This window comes from Mobula birostris, chromosome 21, assembly GCF_030028105.1.
Source record: "Mobula birostris isolate sMobBir1 chromosome 21, sMobBir1.hap1, whole genome shotgun sequence".
In the NCBI taxonomy this organism is placed as follows: domain Eukaryota; kingdom Metazoa; phylum Chordata; class Chondrichthyes; order Myliobatiformes; family Myliobatidae; genus Mobula; species Mobula birostris.
The window spans coordinates 28280356-28301684 of record NC_092390.1 but is presented as its reverse complement, the minus strand read 5'-3'; the positions used below and the strand labels follow the sequence as shown (position 1 = coordinate 28301684).

General features: G+C 42.7%; 1 protein-coding gene across 1 annotated transcript; it reads right to left on the bottom strand.

The window, feature by feature from the left end:
* Positions 1-1044: 1044 nt before the first annotated feature.
* cisd1 (CDGSH iron sulfur domain 1) lies at positions 1045-19861 on the bottom strand. Its single transcript, XM_072239230.1, has 3 exons — positions 19745-19861; positions 9988-10190; positions 1045-1466 (listed from the first exon to the last, which is right to left on the bottom strand). Exons 1-3 carry the CDS (start codon positions 19767-19769, stop codon positions 1377-1379), a joined length of 318 nt encoding a protein of 105 aa, XP_072095331.1. The 5' UTR covers positions 19770-19861; the 3' UTR covers positions 1045-1376.
* Between the last annotated feature and the right edge of the window lie 1468 nt (positions 19862-21329).

Below are 21329 nucleotides of genomic sequence, written 5' to 3'. Positions count from 1 at the left end.
GGAATGAAGTCATAGGTGAAAAGAGAGTACAGAAGAGGGCAGAATATATAAGGAAAATGTTTATGCAAACCTATCGACTCATGTGAACTTTGCCCCACTTGATGGTATTCACATCCAATGCAAATTTCAAATACGAGTCCCAGTCTTCAGTTTAAAAAAAGGTTATGCTGACATTCCAATGCAGTACTAAAGGGAGTGTTGCATTGTTGGCAGTGCAATCTTTCAATTCACATTTCATCTAAGACCAAATCTCCTTTTCAGCTTTGACATTTAAGACCTTAATACAATTCTGAAGAGCAAGGTAGTCACTCTTGTGTGCAAGGCTCATATTTCTTCAAAATCAGAACAGATGATTATATTCAAAACACTTGAGGAACTCAGCAGGTCAAGCAGCATCTGTGGAAATGAGTAAACAGTCAACTTTTCCAGCCGAGACCATTTATCAGGTCTGAGAAAGAAGGGATTTCAGAATAAAAAGGTGGCCGGTGAGGTAAGAAGAAAGAGACTAGCTGAACGGTGAAAGGTCACACCTTTCACCTTCCAGCTAGCCTCTTTCCCCTCCTCCCACCTTTTTATTCTGGCATCTTCTCCCTCCTGATCAGTCCTGAAGAAGGGTCTTGGCCCGAAACGTCAACTGTTTACTCCTTTCCATAAATGCTGCCTGACCTTTTGAATTCCTCCAACATTACGTGTGTATTGCTTTGGATTTCCAGCAACTGCTGACTTTCTCGTGTAGATAATTACATTACTCTCTTCAGGAACTTGTGTAGATATTGTCTGCCTCATTTTCCCACATTGCAGCAGTGACCCCAGTTCATAATACTTCTTGACAGCAATTTCATGGCCACTGTATGAATGAAAACTTCTTTTTCTGGAACAGGCCTGCTGCACAGCAAAGTCTTTTCCAGTCCCCTTCTTTCCCACGCTTCCCCATACCCTAAAATGAAAGTAAATGGAAAAGTTTGGAACCTTGAAGAAAAAGAATTTGTATCTTCATATCCAACTGAGGGAAAATATTATTTGACTGAAGCTTGAATAGTCAGATTTCAAACAACTTCTAATCTTTTATTCATTTGATCTTGATAAATTGATCAAAATAAGTTTTTTTAAAACTACAATCTGAAGAAATTTATTTCACATTGCATCACTTCAATATGTTACTTTACATACACAGAAAGGAATTACCAAACACCGACATTTTAAAGAACACCTTCAATGACGTTACCCAACATTAGTGTTTCCAAAGTCATACAGTGCGGAAAATTAAAGCCTGCACCACACAGTATACATCTATTTCATTTTAGACCAGCAGGGTGGTGTGCAGCAATTAACATGTGCATTAAAGCACATTTACAAATTTTAAAATCATCCTTGAATCAGACTTCTCTTCTTTTGATTATCAAAGGTCCTACATTGTCTCCTGTTTCTTCATTGTGTTTAGTGTGAGAACCATCACACATTGGGAACTGAAATACAAAACAGAAATATCTTTAGCTTTCTATGGAATATACTGAGTTCCTTACTTTCATAAAATATAACTAAGTTCTTCATTAAAACAGTTGTAAGAGGATAATGCAACTGGTGCACAAGCACTTCCAATATATAATTTACTGGCATAATTTACATATTACTATTTAACTATTTATGGTTCTATTACTGTTTATTATTTATGGTGCAACTGTAACAAAAACCAATTTCCCCTGGGATCAATAAAGTATGACTATGACTATATTTTTTTAATTATATAGGTGAAACACATACATTTTGTAGCTACTTGATCTGTCATGGACTGCGAGGTCCATCAGCATTCCAATGGTAAACCAAGTCATGTTTTCCATTAAGGTACCAATAGACAATCCTTTAGAACATCACACTTGACTCGAGTGATCAGACTACGACTAATATTGGTACCTCATGAGGATTGGTGTTAGGACCACTGTCTTTTCTGATAGTTGAGCTACATTTGAATATCATGAGAAAAAACTGTGTAGTCTCTGTATGTCTTCACTGAATGGTCAGCATTCCAACTATCAGCTGCAAGACTACTGTATTATACTGCAGGGCATCTTTATAAGTGGGTCACATTCATTCAGTCTATGGTAAAATTTGCTCATAGAATTAATAAATACAATTAACACAAATTTTAATGTTAAGCCAGAAATACTGCAATTTTCACCTGAAACAGTTTTGTGAGGTGATGCACATCTTGCTGTACACTACTGTTTAATAAGGCAGACACCCAGACAACGTGTACAAAAACGGAACACAACACAACAAGAAAGATGAGACAAAATTTTGGATTTGGAAATTCCAAAGAGCTAGTGCCAGTTAGCTTTAAAGAAATTGAATGAAAATTAATCTGCTTCTGGGAGAGGGAAGGCTAGTCCTTCAAATGGAAGACAAATGTATCTTTTTAAATGAAAGGCTTAACGTCAAGAAGACAGTAATACTTGACATCTACAGGCATTGACAGGGCAAGCAATGATCCAATCAAGGATACATTGACCATATATGTATTAGGAATTTACTGCAGTGTGTTGTTAGGACGTGGCCTGCAACAAAAAGCAACAACATTCAACAATTATAAAGGATAAAGAATTAAATAAAAATATAAAAGCTTATAATACAAAGTTAGAGATTACAGAACAGATAATGGAATAAAATGTGCATAAATAAATACCAGCATGATGTATTTACAATGTAAATAGCATTATAAAACTGTTTTAAAGTGTTTACAGTGACAGGATAATGGGAGGGGGGTTTAACTGCATTAGGTTGGATGCACTGATATTGTTAATTTAGATGCATGAACAAATTAATCATAAGACAGTTTAAGTGAGAGAAAACACAAAGGTTCCTGGAAGAAAAAATATGACAAATGTCATTAAGATATGGAAATAAAGTAAGAGAAAAGTGAAATAAGTTCAAGGAATTCTTTAACTTAGTTTTAATTCTTGAATATAATAATTTATAATAGGTGAAATCAACAAAGGCGAGTAATTCAAAGTGCATAAAAAGCTGGAATAAACACATTGAGTGGCAAATAATAGAGACAAGTATAATAAAACATCAACAAAATCAATAAATGAAAGGGTCAACAAGAAGTCAGAGAAGTACATCACAGTACAGGCTCTTCAGCCCATCTAGTCCATGACAAAACCATTTAAATTGCCTACTCTCATCAGCCTGCACCGGGAACACAGAGCCCTCCATATCCCTACAAGCCATGTACCTATCCAGACTTTGTTGAAATTGAGCTCACATGCACCACTTGTGCTGGCAGCTCATTCTATACTCTCATGACCCTCTGAGTGAAGAGGTTTCCCCTTGTATTCCCCTTAAACTTCTCGCTTTTCACCCTTAACCCATGATCTCTGGTTTTAGTCCCACCCAGCCTCAGTGGAAAAAAGCCTGCTTGCATTTACCCTATCTATACCCCTCATAATTTTGTACACCTCTATCAAGTCGCCTCTCGAATTTCTACGTTCTGAAGAATACAGTACTAACCTATTCAATCTTTCCTTATTACTTGGGTCCTCCAGACCCAGCAACGTTCTTGTATATTTTCTCTGCACTCTTTCAACCCTGTTTACATCTCTCCTGTAGGTAGGTGACCAAAACCGCATACAATACTCCAAATTGGGCCTCAGCAATGTCTAATACAAATTCAACCTAATATCACATCTTCTGTACTCAGTACATTGATTTATGAAGGCCAATGTGCTAAAAGCTTTCTTTACGAACCTATCTACCTGCGACGCCACGTTCAATGTATTATGTACCTGTATTCCCAGATCCTCTTGCTCTACCACACTCCTCAGTGCCTTACCACTCACCCTCTAAGACCTACCCTGGTTGGTCCTCGTGAAATGCAAAACCTTGCACTTGTCTCTATTAAATTCCATCTGCCATTTTTCAGCACATTTTTTCCAGCTGATACAGATCCTTCTGCAAGCCTTTCTCAGTGTCCATGACACACCCAATTTAGGTGTCATTCGCAGATTTGCTGCTCCAGTTAACCATATTATCATCCAAATCATTTATATAAATGACATTTAACAAAGGACCCAGCACCAATCCCTATGGAACACGACTAGTCATAGGCCTCCAGTCAGAGAGGCAATCCTCTACTCCTGCTCTCTAGTTTCTCTCACAAAGCCAATGTCTAATTCAATTTACTACCTCATCTTGAATACCACACGACTGAACCTTCTTGACCAGCCTCCCATGCGGGACCTTGTCAAATGCCTTATCAAAATCCATGTAGACAACATCCATTGCCTTGGCTTCATCCACTTTCCCAGTAACCTCTTTGAAAAACTCTAGAAGATTGGTTAGACATGATCTACAACACATGAAACCATGCTGACCATCCTTAATCAGTCTATGTCTATCCAAATATTTTACTATATGTCCGGTCCCTTAGGATTCCTTCCAATAACTTGCCCACAAATGTCAGACCCACCGGCCTAAAATTTCCTGGGTTACGCTTAAGAGTCTTTCTTAAAAAGTTGGACAACTTCGGCTATCCTCCAATCCTCTGGTACCTCTCCCGTCACTAAGGATGATTTAAATATCTCTGCTCAGATCCCGGTAATTTCTGCACTTGCCTCATGTAAGGTCCAAGGGAACACCTTGTCAGGCCTTCGGGATTTATCCACCCTGATTTGCCTCAGGGTAGCAAACACCTCCTCCTCTGTAATCTGTACAGGGTCCATGAAGTTGATGCCACTTTGCCTCACTTCTTTTGATTCTGTATCTGTCTCCCGAGTAAATACAAATGCAAAGAATACACTTAAGATCTCCCCCATCTGTTTTGGCTCCACACATGGATTACCATTCTGGTCTTCAAAACGACCAATTTTGTCCCTTGCAATCCTTCTGCTTTCATCTGTGGAATCCCTTAGGATTTTCCTTCACTTTGTCTGCTAGAGCAACTTCATGCCTTCTTTAGCCTTCCTGATTTCTTTCTCAAGTGTTCTCTTCTATTTCTTGTACTCCACAAGCACCTCCTTTGTTCCTACCTGTCTACACCTGCTATGCACTTTTTTAAAAAAATTTAACCAGGGCCTCAATATCTCTTGAAGACTAAGGTTCCCCACACTTGTTGTGTTTACCTTTTATTCTGACAGGCACATATGAGCTTTGTGCTCCTGAAATTTAGTTTTTGAAGTCTCCCACTTTCCAAGTACAACTTTGCCAAAAAACAGTATGTCCCAATCCACACTTGCCAGATCATTTCTGATACCATTAAAATTGGCCTTTCTCAAATTTAGAATCTCAACCGGCAGACTAGACCTATCTTTTTGTATATTTAATTTGAAACTAATGACATTGCGGTCACAGGATGCAAAGTGTTCCCCTAAACAAACCTCTGTCACCTGCCCTGTCTCATTCCCTAATAACAGATCTGGTACTGGAGGCTCTCTCATTGGGACTTCTACATACTAAAGGGAACGTTCCTGAACACATTTGACAAACTCTATCCCAACTAGTCCTTTTACAGTATGGAATTTCCAGTAAATATGTGGAAAGTTAAAATCACCTACAATAACAACCTTGTTCCTTGCAACAGTCTGCGATTTCTTCACAGATTTGTTCCTTTAAATCTCTAGGACTGTTAGGTGGTCTATAATATAGCCCCATTAACATGGTCATACTTTTCTTATTTCTCACTTCCACCCATAAAGCCTCACCAGTCGAGTTCTCCAATCTGTCCTGAGCACTGCTGTGACATTTTCCCTGAGTAGTAATGCCATCCCTCCTTTAATCCCTCATGCTCCCGGTCCAAAATAACGAAACCCTGGAATATCGAGCTGCCAGTCCTGCCCCTCCTGCAACCAGGTATCACTAAGGGTACAACATCATTCCAGGTTTTGACCCATGCTCTGGGCTCATCTGCCTTTCCTACGATACTTCCTGCATTGAAATACACGCAGCTCAGGACACCAGTCGCACCATGTTCATCCTTTTGATTCCTGACTCTGTCTAAGGTCTTACAATATCTGCCTCCACAACCTCTCCACTAATTGCTCTGGCACTCTGGTTCCCATCCCCCTGTAACTCTAGATTAAACCCCATCGTCCAACATTAACAAATCTCCCTGCTAGGATATTAGTCCCCCTCCTGTTCAGGTGCAAACCATCCCTTCTGTACAGGTCCCACCTTCCCTGGAAGAGAGCCCAATGATCCAAAAATCTTATGCCCTCCTTCCTACACCAACTCCTCAGCCACATGTTGAACTGTATAATCTTCCTAGTTCTTGCCTCACTAGAACACGGCATGGGTAGCAATCCTGAAATCACAACCCTGGCGGTCCTGCCCTTTCATTTAACACCTAACTCTCTATGCAGAACCTCGTCGCTCATCTTACCCATGTCATTGGTACCTACATGAATCACAACTTCTGGCTATTCATTTAAGAATGCTGAGGACTTGATCCAAGATATTCAGGACCCTGGCACCCGGGAGACAACATAGTATCCAGGAATCTCGTTCTCGCCGACAAAATCTCCCTAACAAGTGAATCCCCTATCACCATAGCATACCTCTTCTCCCAACCCCCCCTTCCCTTCCCTTCTGAGTCGCAGAGACAGACTCAGTGTCAGAGACCCGACTACTGTAACTTTCCCCTGTGTGGTCGGCCACCCACTCCCAGAAATAGTACCTGTTATTGAGGGGGGTGGCCACAGGGTATTCTGCATTGGCTCCTTAACCTCTTTCTACTTCCGGTCACCCAGTTTCCCGTGTCCTGCGCCTTGGGTGTAACTACCTCTTTATATGTCCTATCTATCACCTGCTCAGCCTCGTGAAATATCCAGAGTTTATCCAGTTCCAGCTCCAACTCAACAGAGATTGTTAGAAGCTGCAGCCAGATGCACTTCTCAGTGGTTATCAGGGGCACTGGAGATCTCCCTGCCTTCCCACATCCTGCAAAAGGAGCATTCAACTACCCTGCCTCGCATCCCTACTGTCCTAGCTGAGCAGATATAAAAGTGAGAAGGGAAAATAAAATTTGACCCAGAGCTTTCATTTTCGCTTTCCCTGACTGAAGCCTCAAAGAGCTAAAGCGTGACCTCCCTGACTCTTTCCACTAAGACGATGGCTGCTGCACTTGCCCCTGCATTCCTTTAATTTGCTCTTGCTAATCACTCCCAAATGCCAATCGTCACTGGTCAGAGCTCAATTTACGCTGCCGTGATCCGCTGCTGCCTTTTTCTACTCGAGCAGTATCCTGAGTGAAATCTCCTCCTCTCAAACTTCTGATGTCCAGATTGGTCACTGGTCAAAGCTCAATCTGTAGTAAATCAAAGTAGGAATATTTATCTGAAGACAAACACAAGGAATGGCTGGCTAATAGTGATGATTATCAGGAAGTTAATGGATACTTGGAAAATTCCAGATCAGATGGAAGTTTCAAACGACCATCTTCTGCTTTTTCCTCATACCTCCAACATGAAGAATCATTTTCAGTGACCTTCTGTGATGACCAATGCCACACCCCGTGGTTTCAAGATGAAGAATGTTGGATACAACGATAGCTGAATCAAGCTGCAACTTTCTGTTTCCTTTATGAGCTAATTACTACAAGTACCATAACCTTCCATTTATAAACAATTAATCTTTCTCCCTCTGCATTGGACTTAACAAGACTGATCACACCTTGATAGCACGTTTGATCCAAGGTTACTTTTGCTCCATATATCCCCTCTGACAGGAAAACATCCCATTTCCACCCTTTTTACGTGGCCTCGCTCTCTCCCATTCTCAGATCAATACTTATCAAATTATTAATTTACCGCTCGAGCCACTTACTCCGATACACTGTTGGCCTGACTTTCACATGATATTCAATTCAGATTTAAGATTTATTTCTCACACATACCTCAAAACATACCGTGAAATGTGTCATTTTCAGGAGCACCAACAAGAACTCAGGGATGTGCTGGGGCAGCCCGCAAGTGTCACCACATATTTCGCTGCTAACCATTATAACACAAAACCCAAGCAGTAACAAAACAACAGCAAAACAAGCCCTTTTCTCCCTCCCATCCACCCACATAAACAAACAGCCCTCCAGCCTTCCTCCATCGGGCTTCAACTACCGGACTACCGATCGACTGTCAGGCTCTGATCTTCGGTATTGAACTCCCCCCCCCCCACCCCCAACCCGAACTAGCCAATGAAGGGAACCAGAATTCCAGGCCTCTCAAACCAGAGGCTCCTGGTTGCTGGCCTTTGAGCAAGGAGTGGAGGCCTGGAATGCAGATGTCCTTCATCACCCATCAACATCACAGGATGTTGAACACAGAACACAAGAGTGGAGGCCTGACCTCTACCTCTTCCACATCCTTGTCCCTAAACTCTAACCTGTCATCTAACTCCCCTCTCTGTCTCCAAAAGCATCCCTACCATCTCAAAAGTCAACTAAGCCTGAGCCACATCCTTGGACGGAGACTGTCATCCATCACCAACTTGAGGTTGTTTAAAATACTATTGCCTAACATGAACTCATCACATTCATCTATCACTTCTTGGTCTCTGATTTAAGTAAGCCTTGGCTTACTCGGTAGACAATTCCATTACCTATTTTTCTTGTTCTGGAAATTTCTCCTCTCAGAGGGTCATGAATCTCTGAAACTCACTCCTCTCCTCCCCCCCCCCCCACCCCCAGAGTAGTGGGGACCAGATCATTAAATGCATTCGTGAAGAAAGATTTAAAAAAAAAAGGTAGATGAACTGAAGGTTATGTGGAACTGGTACAGAAGAGAATTTGGAGCCAGCAAAGTCATCGTTGATCATGCTGAATGGTGGGACAGGCTTGAGGAGCTGACTAGCCTACTCCTGCTGTAATTTTCTTGTGCAGCCACTCACAGCTCAGAACACTGATAGTTAAGGCAAGCCCTGGAACATGACCTTGAAACTCAACTTCCTGTCAGTGTTAATAGCTTGGCATCTTTTCCTTTGTGTTGGACATATTTGCTCTGATTTGCAGGCAGATATTAATTAAGCAAATCTGGCATTCTGTAATTTGGATGGGCAGAAAAGATGTTTTGTGTTTCTCCAAATTTTTTGATGCCTGATCCATTGATGAGGAAAAAGCTTCTTTATTCACTAACTGAAATTTGATTTTCAGACAGATATCAAAACAATTGCAGAAACAGCAACACTTGCTCATGTTAAAACAATAACGCACTACTTGGCAAAGAATGAGACAGCAAATTACTTGAACTAATGAACATATTGGTTTGCAGCACAAGAGGCCATTGGGCCCACTGAGTCTAGAGTGACTCTCAGAACAGTGCTAATTAACTCCTGCCCAATTCTCTTCCCACAACCCCTCCCCCCCCCCAATGCTATATACCAGCCAATTGACCTGAAAACCACATGTTTGGAATGTGAGGGGAAACAACAGCACTTGGGCGATACCCACAGGGAGAACATGCAGACTCCACACAGACAACACCAAGGTTGGGATGGAACCTAGGGAAGCAGCAGCTGGCGCTCCATCATGCCACCCCTGCGTCGGTACCATGCTGTCCTACAGCATACCACAGTGCTTTACTTCTTGGGGAGGGGGGGCGGTGGTTTGCCAACTTTAAACAAGATAGTTCCCCCCCCACAACACAATTTGTTCAGAATCAAAAAGCTGACCCACCTCCTTACAAATTGAAAATAAAACAATTAAAGCTGAAAACAAAGCATGCATTCAAGGTAATAGTAACATCGGAATGTACACAATTGACAAAAGTTATTCTGGTGCACATGGGTCCCAATATTCTATGGTATTACGTATATATGTCTGAATTTATCATAAACCTATTCAAAGCTTTCAGCTACTTATCCAATTCACTGCTAAGATCTATTTTGGAAGACCATCCCACACGTTCCCTCTTTTCCACATAGATCCATAAGTTTTATCCCGTGACCCCGTACACTCCCAACTCTCCAGGACATAAAGTGATGCAACAGAAGTGGCACTCTTACTTGTTTAGATCGCCAGCATCTACAATACACAGCCTTGTCTCCCAGATCTTCAATATCAAATGCATGAACTACTTTAGGCGTATCCTTCTGGATGTCTAGGTTAACCAATGACTTGCAGCCTTTGTCTCTTGCATATAAAGTTCTGTACGCCACATAACCAACAGCAGCAGCTCCAACCGCCAGCGAAATGCCTGCAACCCATTCTGTTCAAGGGAAGAAATCAGAGAAAAATCTTTTGTTAAAGCTAAATAGGCACTTTACTACATTAGTTCAGAAAGTGAACATAATTATTTACTTTTAAACAATGCAGGAAGCAGCACAATAATGTCAAACTTTTTCCATAACGTAAACCTAAACTATTACTTACACTGAAGGTTGCACAATGTGTATGTTTCACCCTTAGCGGCCACTTTATTAGGTACCTCCTATAGCAAATAAAGTGGTCACGGAGTGGATGTTTGCCGACCTCTGCTGCTGTAGCACATCCACTTCAAGGTTTTCACATGTTGTGCATTCAGAGCTACTCTTCTGCACACCACTGTCGATAAGCCTGGTTATTTGACATCCTGTCAGCTCGTACCAGTCCGACCCACAGAATGTGGTCCACATCTTCTTTCTCTAACAGAACTGCCGCTCACTGGACTTTTTTTTATTTTCCCGCATCATTCTCTATAAACTCTAGAGACTGTTGTTTGCGACAATCACAGAAGATCAGTAGATTCTGAGACGCTCAGACCACCCTCTGTTGCACCAATGGTCAAAGTCAGATAGGTGAGTTAATTCTAGCCATGACCAACCTCTGAAAGCACCTCACAATAGATGAGAGTGCCACTGAGTGATTGACATTGAGGTTGCTCACCGTGCTCTTCTTGGGCACTGGCAAGATTGTCACCCTTTTGAAGGTGGGAATCTCCAACTGCAGCAGTGAGAGATTAAAGATGTCCTTGAATACTCTCACCAGTTGGGTGGCACAAGCTTTGAGCCCCAACCTGACACCTTGCAAGGGTTCACCCTCTTGAAAGATGTGATGACGTCGGCCTCTGAGGCGGAGATCATTACAACACTGGATGCAGCAGGGATTCACATACAGGTAGTTTTATTCTCCCTTTTAAAGCCTGCATAAGAGGCATTGAGCTTGTCTGAGAGTGAAGCATCACCGCCATTCATGATGTTAGGTTTTGCTTTGCAGTGTTATCCACTTTAGTTCAGCAGCCTGATGGTTGCAGGGTAATAACTGTTCCTGAACCTGGTGGTGTGGAACCTACGGCTCCTGTACCTCCTTCCTGATGGTAGTAGTGAGAAGAAAGCATGGCCAGGATTATGCAGGTACTTGATGATGGATGCTGCTTTCTTCTAGCAGCGCTCCTTATAAATGTGCTCAATGGTGGGGAGGTCTTTGCCTGTGATGGACTGGGCTGTATCCCCCTTTCCGTCAACTTTTCTACTACTGAGTATTGGTGTTTCCATACCAGGCCATGGTGCAACCAGTCAAGATAATCTCCACTGTGCATCTATGGAAGTTCGTCAAAGTTTTAGAAAACATGCCGAATCTGCGCAAACTTCTAAAAAAGTAGAGGCGCTGCTGTGCCTTCTTTGACATGGCAGCTACGTGCTGGTCCCAGAACAGATTCTCTGATTATGGTAATGCCAATGAACTTAAAGTTACCGATCCGCTCTATCTCCAACCTCCCTAATGAGGATTTGCCCAATTCCTCCTGCAGTCAGTAATCAGCTCTTTGGTTTTGCTGATGTTGAGTCGTTATGGCACCATTCAACAATTAATGCCTCATCCAAAAGATTGCAACCGAAGTTGCTCTCTTTACACACACTGAAATGGCACTCATCACCTTCTTACCTGGCCAGTTTAAATCAAGAGCAACTCCTTTCCACTCTGATGCTGTAGGTTCCAGAGTGACCGATGAAGCCACTTTGAGACACAGATACTCTACTGCAGGTGGGACAGGCCTGTAAGCTCCTCCTTCTCTTTGAGCCATCATGGACCATGTATTCACAGGAGTTAATGGGAATACAACACTGAAGAGTACAGAAAAGCCCTTCTTCCCACGATATTATATACCAAACCAATTAAAATAATGACACCTGGGTGTCATGGTCGCACGGCAGTTAGTGCAATGTTTTACAGCAGTACGTGATCGGAGTTCAATTCCCGCCTCTGTTTGTTTGCATGTTCTCCCTGTGACCACACCGGTCTCCACCAGGTGCTCCAAGTTGCTCCCACAGTCCGAAGACGTACAGGTTACAGTTAGCATGGGCACTTAATGATGCTTGCGGGCTACCCCCAGCTGTTTTGATTTGACACAACACGATGCATTTCACTGTACGTTTCAATGTACATGTGATAAGTAAAGCTAATCTTTAAATCTAGCCTCAAGTAGTCCACGACGTTGTGTTCTCTACATATTCATGTGCCTTAAGAGCCTCTTAAATGCTTCCAATGTATGAGCCTCCAGCAGCACCGGCAGCACAGTCCAGACCCCCAGCATTCTCCATTTCAAACACCCTGTCCCAGGCATCTCCTTTGAACCTCCTCCTCTTACCTTCAGTGCATCCATTTCAATACTGGGATAAACATACCAGCCAACCTATTATAGTTCTTATGAACTTTCATCATGTCTCCCTTCTGCCAATGCCATTCCAGGTAAAACAACCCAAGTTTGTCCAATCTCTTCTTATAGAACAAGCTCTCTAAAACTGGCAACATCCTGGATATTGCAGATTTTCCCAGTATCTATTTCTTGGGCCACCTGTTTATCCAGGCTTAAGCTCTGAGACAAGAGTACTTATACTGAGCCAAGGTTAACATATAAATCAGGCATAAAAACCTACTGTACTGTTTGTTAATAATTATGAGAATCAAATAAATTGACTGACTGGAGATTCTTCACACCTTCGAGAGTGTATCTCTGTGTAATACGCTTTTAGCAAAAATGTGGATGACTGACAGCTTGAGTTAATGTATGATTAATTCAGGGGTGTCAAACTCATTTTAGATCACGGGCCAGATTGGGCAAAATGCAACTTCATGCGGGCCGGATCAGTTGTGCGCGCGCGAACGCATGCATGCGTACTCCCACAGCTTTCATTGCCTTCGTTTTTTTCAACCTGCTCTCATGTGTCTCAGTTTCTGCTATAACTACAAAGTGTTTCACTTTACGAATTTCATTTCTTATGAAGAAGATTGCCTAGCAAGCATTATTTTTATGATTGGTATTAACCTACAGTGGTAGGCTACAAGAAAGTTGTGATGAGAGAGAGAAAAAACGATGCTATTTTGGCTAAGATTGTTTTGGGAGCCACAACCTTTCCATTAATAAACCATTTGAAATCGAACATTAGCAGACACAAATGTAGACCTAATGAAACAAATTGTACATGTAGGCTACGCAACTGCACCTAATTTTTATTAGCCTGCTTCCAGCAATCAAACTCAGACAATGAACACAGTTAGCCTCTAATTTTTATTGAAATGATCACATTTACAATAAAATAGTCAGAAGATGAATGAATCACAATATTATGACACTCAATATTTCATAATGCATTTTGCTTACATGTCGCAGTACATCGAACAGTGTCACTCATTTTTCACTTGCTGCTTCCAGACACCTGACATCTCTTGGCTTTAACCAGCCTGTTAACATCAGGGACCAGTTTCTGGGCAGTTGTGATTTTCATGATGTCATTTAGATGTTTGTGTGTCAGCTGCGAGCGCAGTCTGGATTTGTTAATGGTCATTATGGAGAACGCCTGCTCACAGAGATACGTTGTCCCGAACATGCAAAGGATTTTGAGGCAAAGTCTGTCATCTTGGGGTACGTTGGTCCCAGGTACTGATAGAAGGAGTCCAGACCCACAGTCTCAAATTTATATTTCAAAGCCCAGTTACACTGAATTTCAATTAGTTCCATCTGGAGTTCCTCCGGCATATCTGATGCTGCGTTGATGGCAAATGGCGAGCAAAATAGTGAGAATTCCTTCTCAAGCTGAGTGAAGACTTGGAAACGATTCTGAAATTCACTTTTCAGCTGTGATATTTTGTCCTTGTACCTGTCCATGTTGTTGTTATTCCCATGAGTGACACGCACAGACTGCAAAGAGGGGAAACAAGCTCGGTTGCTCCGGGAAAGTTGCATCTCCCACAGGCCTAATTTAATTTGAAAGGCACGAATGCTGTCGTAGTATTCCCTAACAAGTTTGTGGTGGCCTTGCATGTTAACATTAAGCACATTTAAGTGCTCTGTTACATCGACCAAAAATGCAAGATCATGAAGCCAGTCTGGGTCATCCAACTCTGCCACTGGCCTTCCTTTCTTGGTCATGAATAGTCCACTTTCCTCACGTAATTTAAAAAAAACATTTAAGCACAACCCCTCTGCTCAACCAGTGGACTTCAGTGTGGTAGGGTAAGCCGTGTCCAAAATTACTTTCAGACAAAAGTGTCAAATTGCCGGTGATTGAGTCCTTTGGCTCTAATAAAATTAACCGTTTTGGTTACTACATCCATGACAATGTCCATTTTCAGGCTCCTGCTACATAACGCCTCTTGGTGTATAATACAATGAAAATTCCAGAATCCCTGTTCTGGATTCCCTGTCTGAACTTTCTCTCTGAGTTTCACAACAACACCCGCCTTTTCCTCGACCATGGACGGTGCGCCATCTGTTACTACGCTGACAGCGTGACTCCAGTCAACTCCCAGTCTGTCCAAGGCCTCGACAAGGCTGGAGAAAACATCGTTCGCCATTGTGGTGTTTGTCATGGGCACCATCTCCACAAACTCCTCGGTGACGGTCAAAGATGCATCAACACCACAAATAAATATTCCCAATTGAGCTACATCAGTCACGTCGGTGCTCTCATCAATTGCAATAGAGAAGGAAATGAATGACTTCACTTTGTCTTTTAGTTGACTGTTCAAATCTCCTGCAAGGTCCCCGATTCTCTCTGCCACAGTATTTCTTGACAAGCTGATATTACCAAAAGCCTGTCTCTTCTCAGGGCACACCAACTCAGCCGACTTCAGCATGCATGCTTTGATGAATTCCCCCTCTGAGTATGGCTTCGACTCAGCAGCTATTTTGTTGGCAATAAGATAGTTGGCCTTGACAGCTCCATCATGAGTCTCTCGACTTTTGGTGAACACTGATTGCTGGTTTTTCAGAGCTGCTTCAAGCTCATTTACCTTTTGTGTTCTGAGTTGTCCTGCGTACTTGTCATATTTTTCTCCGTGTGACGTCTCGTAGTGTCGTTTGATATTGTACTCTTTTGCCACAGCCACTTGTTGCGAGCATATCAGACACACAGGTTTGCCGTTGACCTCACAGAAGAAAAAACGATCTTTCTAATTATCATTGACTATCTGACCTTCGATGTCAACTTTTCTTTTCTTGGAAAGCATTTTGAACTACAGCAGCAAACAGTCTCAGCCCTGCTACAGGTGTTACTTACCCGAGTACTCTGTGTGTTTATACTGTGTCTGATGATGTAAGTGGGGCCCTAGTGGTCTTCAGTGCAGGGTGGTAGGTGCTTATGCACAGCGGGTGGTTAACTGCCGCTTATTGTTTTCTAAGTACTCACAAGCTGCCGGCGCAGCAGGCGGCACAGACAGTGGTGGGAGAGAGCAGCTGCCCTACAGATACATAATAAATGGTCGTGAAAATATTTTTTTCCCCCCCAAATCATCATTAATTAATCCAGGGGTGTCAGGTAGTCTGACACCCCTGGATTAACTAATACTGAAGAATGATTAGACTACACACAAAAGAAGGCCTGTATTTTTCTATTACCTATTAAGCCAAGGTCATTTACTATTGATCAAAGGGTGCTCAGAAACCATTTTATCTTTAGAAGCAAAGGCAAATATAAAGCTGGAGAAAACCTGGGATGGAGCCAGAGTGAAGCCAAGGATGAAGTAAGCAGCACAGTGGCTACAGCAAAATAAGATCTAATGTATCACATAATGCTCATCGAGCCCGTATTAATACGGCCAGGAATAGAAAACATGTGGTTTGACTAAGCATTGACTATGGGGCATGTGGAAACATACTTTACTTGTAGTAACAAAATGGCGTTTTTGGTTGTAAGAAAATAAAACCTGTATTGTACCAGTGCGCTTTACTACTAGTGTTCTTGCTGATGGTCCCCGAGTGCTTGACAAACTGCAGACCAGCAGATTCAATTGCTGGAAGAATGCCAGGTACACTGATGAAGCAGGTAAACAGTATGCGCCCTGACCTTAAACTGACGTGCAGTAGCTAACAGTTGTGTACAAAGCAGTGACTACGCAGTCTGTTTTTTCCTTAAAGCTATCACTGGCTCTCGTGCGGTTGTCTTCCCTTGCTGCAAGTAAAATAAATGAGCTTACAATTGATCCACTGAGTTACTTTTTTGTTATAAGATGTAGGGAAAGAGTGCTCGATATTGTAGCATTAACAAGGTAGAAATTCATTCATTAATGCAGCTAACAATAATACCTAATACCATGAATGAAAATGAATACTTCCATACAATAGTCCATATTACTCAAATTTAATCTGTGTAGATATTTCAATATATACCACCTATTATTTGACTATACTGCAGAGGGGAGATTTCATAAATTAATTAATAACTTTTAAGTATCTGGAGCTGAAAGATTATGCAAATGTGAGATAATCCAATAGTATGAAAATTCACATTGTGCCCTGCTAATGTGGGAATTCAAACTTAATTTACATAGGAAAAAGGAGAAAAAGAAAACACAGAAGATTTACAGAAGCTGGAAATCCATACCAACACGTACAAAACGCTGGAGGAACTCAACAGATCAGGCAGTGTCTATGGAAATAAATACAGCCAACGTTTTAGAACAAGACCTTTCTTCAGGACTGGAAAAGGGGGAATTTTCCAAAATAAGGAGGAGGAGGGGGAAGGCAAAGAAGGACAAGCTAGAAGGTGATAGGTGAAGCCAGGTGGATGGGAGTGGGGATGAAGTGAAATGCTGGGAGGTGATAGGTGGAAAAGGTAAAGGGCTGGAGAAGAAGGAATCCAATTGGAGAGAAGAGTGGACCATGGCAGAAAGGAGGAGTGGCACCATAAAGAGGTAATAGGCAAGTGAGGAGAGGTAAGAAGAAACCAGAGTGGGAATCAAAAGGGAAGAGGGAAGGAAGAGGGGGGAAAATTGCTGGAAGTTGAAGAAATGATGTTCATACCATCGGGTTGGAGGCAACCTATAAGGAATATAATGTGACACTGCTCCAACATGAGAGTGGTCTCAGCTTGGCAGAAGAGGAGGCCACAGACCGACATGTCATAATGAAAATGGTCTGCCAGCTGACGGAGATGTCCGTGACTGAATGCTGCCGACTGGCACACTCTCGTCTGCAGGAGTACGTTCTGAGGGATGCACTCAAACTTGGTGCAGCCACCGCGAAGGCCCGGTGGGGAAGGACCACAGTTTAACGTTCATCACCCGTAGGAGGGGGAGAGGTTGGGTGGGGAGGAGACCTACCCTCATCAGCGGTGTGGACAGATAATCAACATGGTGCCCAAGGAGTGGGTGGAATTGTTAATTTGGGAAAGTATTAGAGCCATTGCCTGCCTTTATTGTTGAAAATTTTGATTGTTAATAAGTCTTAACACTTGACCAAGAGTTGAGAGTAAACGCATGATTTACTGTAAACATCTTTCATTTGTAAATGAACAGAGTCAACGCAAAATTTTATTGTTAATAACTGTATTGAATAAGGACTCACAGTCAACGAATGGTTTTCTTTTTCTGTATGTAATTATTTTTATTTTGTAACATTTCTGAATAAAGTATTTTTGGAAAAAAAAATAGGAATTAAAATAGTTGGCCACCAGGAAACCCTGCTTTTTTGCAGATGGAACAGACCTGTCGACAAAATGGTTCCCAATCTACATCACGTCTCACTAATATAGAGGAGCACCGGATACAGTAGAAGACCCCAATAGATTTGCAGATAAAATACTGCCTGATCTGGAAGGACCTGGGGGCTCTGAATGGAGGAGGTGAATAGGTAGATGCAGCACTTCTTCTGCTCGCAGGGGTAAGTGCCAGGAGGGAAATTAACAGGGAGGGATGAGTGGAATCACGGAGGGAGTGATCCCTGCAGAAAGCAGAGTGGTGGTGGGGGGGGGAGGGCAAGGGAGGTAAAGATGTGTTTGGTGGTTGGTCCTGTTGAAAATGGCGGAAGTTGTGGAGAATAATGTGTTGGATACAGAGGCTCATGGGGTGGTAGGCGAGGACAAGAGAAGGACTGTTAAGGTGGGTGGGAAGATGGGCAAGCTTGGATGACCTGAAAATGATGGAGATGCAGGTGATGGCAGCACCTGTGGTGCAGGAAAGGAAATCCCATTCTCTGAGGGAGGACATCTGTGATATCCTGGAAAGGAAACCTTCTTCCTGGGAACAGATGCAGCAGAGGCAAAGGAACCGAGAAAATGGAATAGCATTTTTACAGCAGACAGGGTAGGAAGCAGTCTAGTTAAGATAGCGGTGGGAATCAGTATGTTTATAAAAGATATTGGCAGATAGTTTGTCTCCTGGGATGGAGACAGAGAGATCAGAAACGGGAGAGAGGAGTCAGGAATATACCGTGGGAATTAAATGGCAAGGAGGAAGTTGGAAGCAAAGTTGATGAAACTGGGCGAATGAAGCAGCAGCAATGCAGACATCAATATAGTGCAGAAAGCATTACCAAGGAAGGCTTGAAACGCGGTCTGTTCCACGCAGCCAACGAAAAGGCAGGCTTAGCTGGGGTCAATGCGAGAGGGGAACTTCTGCAGTCTGTTGTCAAGGAAGAAGCCGAGAGCTTTTAAGGCCTTCTTGATGGGGGGGGGGGGGGCGGTAGAAGTGTATAGGGTCTGGATATCCATGGCGAAAATGAGGCGATCAGCGCCAGGGAATTGAAGGTTACTGAGGATATCGAGAGCATGTGAAGTGTCACGGATGCAGGTGGGAAGGGACTGAACCAAGGCGAATAAAATGGAGTCGAACTATGCGGATACGAGCTTAGCGCGACACAAAATAAACGGTAAAAAAGAAGCTGATAAATAGTCTCATTACAACACAGGCTACGCGAAGCCGAGAGCAAATTAACAGCTTTAAGGCACTTTGAACATATACGCAATCGTTCAACAAAACCAGCAGACTTTAACCACGCTGGCCTAAACCGTTACTGCACTGTGTAGCAAGTACACAGTGCGAAGTCCACCAGGTACGTCTGTGAGGAGAACGAGAGGTCGTTCGTTTCAGGCAATGTGACCTTTGACCGCAAGGTCAGCGTCGTTATGTAACTTCAGAGGCAAACAGCTTGCAATAAGCTGTTGAGTGCCGCTCGAAAGACGATTTAAATCAGTTCTGGAACTGCAGGGTCTGCAGCCAGAGCACTTGACATTGTTCTGGCATTCCTCAGCAGCTTCGTGACATTGACCTTTCTACTGACACTACTACATGATCAACCTAAATGCAAGTGCTGTGTCACAGCAGCCGCCAAGGCCAGCGACCAGTGCGGACCGACGCACACTAATCAATCAAAGGACTCCTTCAGATGTCCTTCCCGAGCCGTGCAGCAGAAGCGTATCAGGATTTCACGCTGCCGAAACGGGAGGGCGGCGGATCTGCCTGAAACAGGGCGATTCCTAGCTGCTTTGCAGACCACATAGGATCCGGCTCAAGCGAGTGTCTGCTTGCATGCAGTAAAATAAAAAGAGAGCGGGCCTCCCCTGCCGTTACCTTTCAGCGTGGTATTACTCCCCATCACTCGGCCGAATGCGATCTTCACCCGCCACTCGAGATCAGCAACAAAGTAACAAACCCAGTCGGCGTCACGTGTCCCAATCCAGGGGCTGGCCGGCTGCTGACGTCATGAGGAGATGCAGCTGGCTGCTTCGTGACGGCAAACGACGAGCACCCGCCCCCTCCCCCTCCCACGTGCTTCTCTACAGGTCCTGCCCTCCACATGCTGACAGCCAATGAAGTGATTTCTGTTTTAGGACATGCCGCGGCCATTCCCTGCAGACAGCAATGCACGAATTCTCTTTTCTATTAGGTTTGACTGAGGAATAAACACGCGCTAGGAACCTGGGAATAATTAATCATTGAATAATTTTCCTAGCAACACGGGATGCTGGAGGATATCAGCATGTCAGGCAGAAGAAAAAGTCGAGTTTATTGTCATTATGCTCAAGTACATGTCTCTGCAGGTGCAATGAAAAACTCACTTGGAGCAGCATTACAGGCATATAAGCATCGCATACACAATACTCACGAGAAACACATAAGCTAAATATAAATTTTGCACAGCACAATTTTTTACAAAGAAGAACACAACTGGAACAAAGAAAATCATCCACAGTTATGTAAAGTGGTCAAAGTCATTGTAGTGTTGCTTTACTGAAGTAGTGATTAGCACTGTGCAGACTGTTTCAAGAAATGAATGGTTGAACTAGATGTTCTTGAAGCTGGTGGAGTGGTAATTTAAGGTTCTGTGTCTCTTGTCTGATGGTAGCTGTGAGAAGATGGTATAGGCTAAATTGATGGGATCATTGAGCATAGATGTTGCCTTTTTAAATCCACTAATCTCTGCAGCTTCTTAAATTCCCGAACATTCAAACTGCTGCACCAGACCAGAATACATCTATGGAGGAAAATGAACAGTGGATATTTCCAATGGAGAGTTTTTGAAAGGGGCTTTAAGGTTATTTACATCCACATAAAAGAACAGAAAACAGAGAAACTCTTAAAGCAGAGTTTCAGTTTGAATGTCTCATCCAGAATTTAGTACTGCCAAAAAGTGAAGCAGTGATCTAGGTTTTGTGTTCAAGTTCTTGGAACAAAATCTTAACTTGAGTGCTAGCTCAGAAGAGAGTGCTCCCAACTGGTCTTTGCCATAATGACATAACGGCAAAGCTTGAGGTTCTTTGTAGTATTTGGACTTTGCAGAGGATAAAAGATATACACTACAGTATGATTGCCAACTTTGGCCTAGTTGGTAGAACACTCAGTTCCGAGTCAGCATACTGGTTTGAGACAAAATTCAGACCAATATTCATGCAGTACTCAGGAACTGCTGTAATGTTCAGGTGAGATATTAAACCATTCTACCCCTCTCAAGTGGATCTAACGTCTTTATTGAAGAATTATGTTTTATCTCATTACTTGATTAATATTTATCTAATTTTGATTAATATTTATTAGCATCACTGATTTCAAATAATTCTCAGAGATACTGCTAAAATAACACTACCAATAACCCTGCTACATCCTCTCTAACGATTACCCTAATTTCCAATGTAGCAATGTAACATTGCGGTTAGCA

What these genes read in the sequence shown, in the direction of transcription:
- cisd1 (XM_072239230.1), bottom strand. Translation starts at nt 19,769, where the DNA reads ATGGGGAGTAATACCACGCTGAAAG. An exon ending in GAGTAATACCACGCTGAAAG is followed by an intron (nt 10,191 to 19,744) that starts GTAACGGCAGGG and finishes TCCCTTGAACAG; the next exon opens with AATGGGTTGCAGGCATTTCG. An exon ending in GATGCTGGCGATCTAAACAA is followed by an intron (nt 1,467 to 9,987) that starts GTAAGAGTGCCA and finishes TTTGTATTTCAG; the next exon opens with TTCCCAATGTGTGATGGTTC.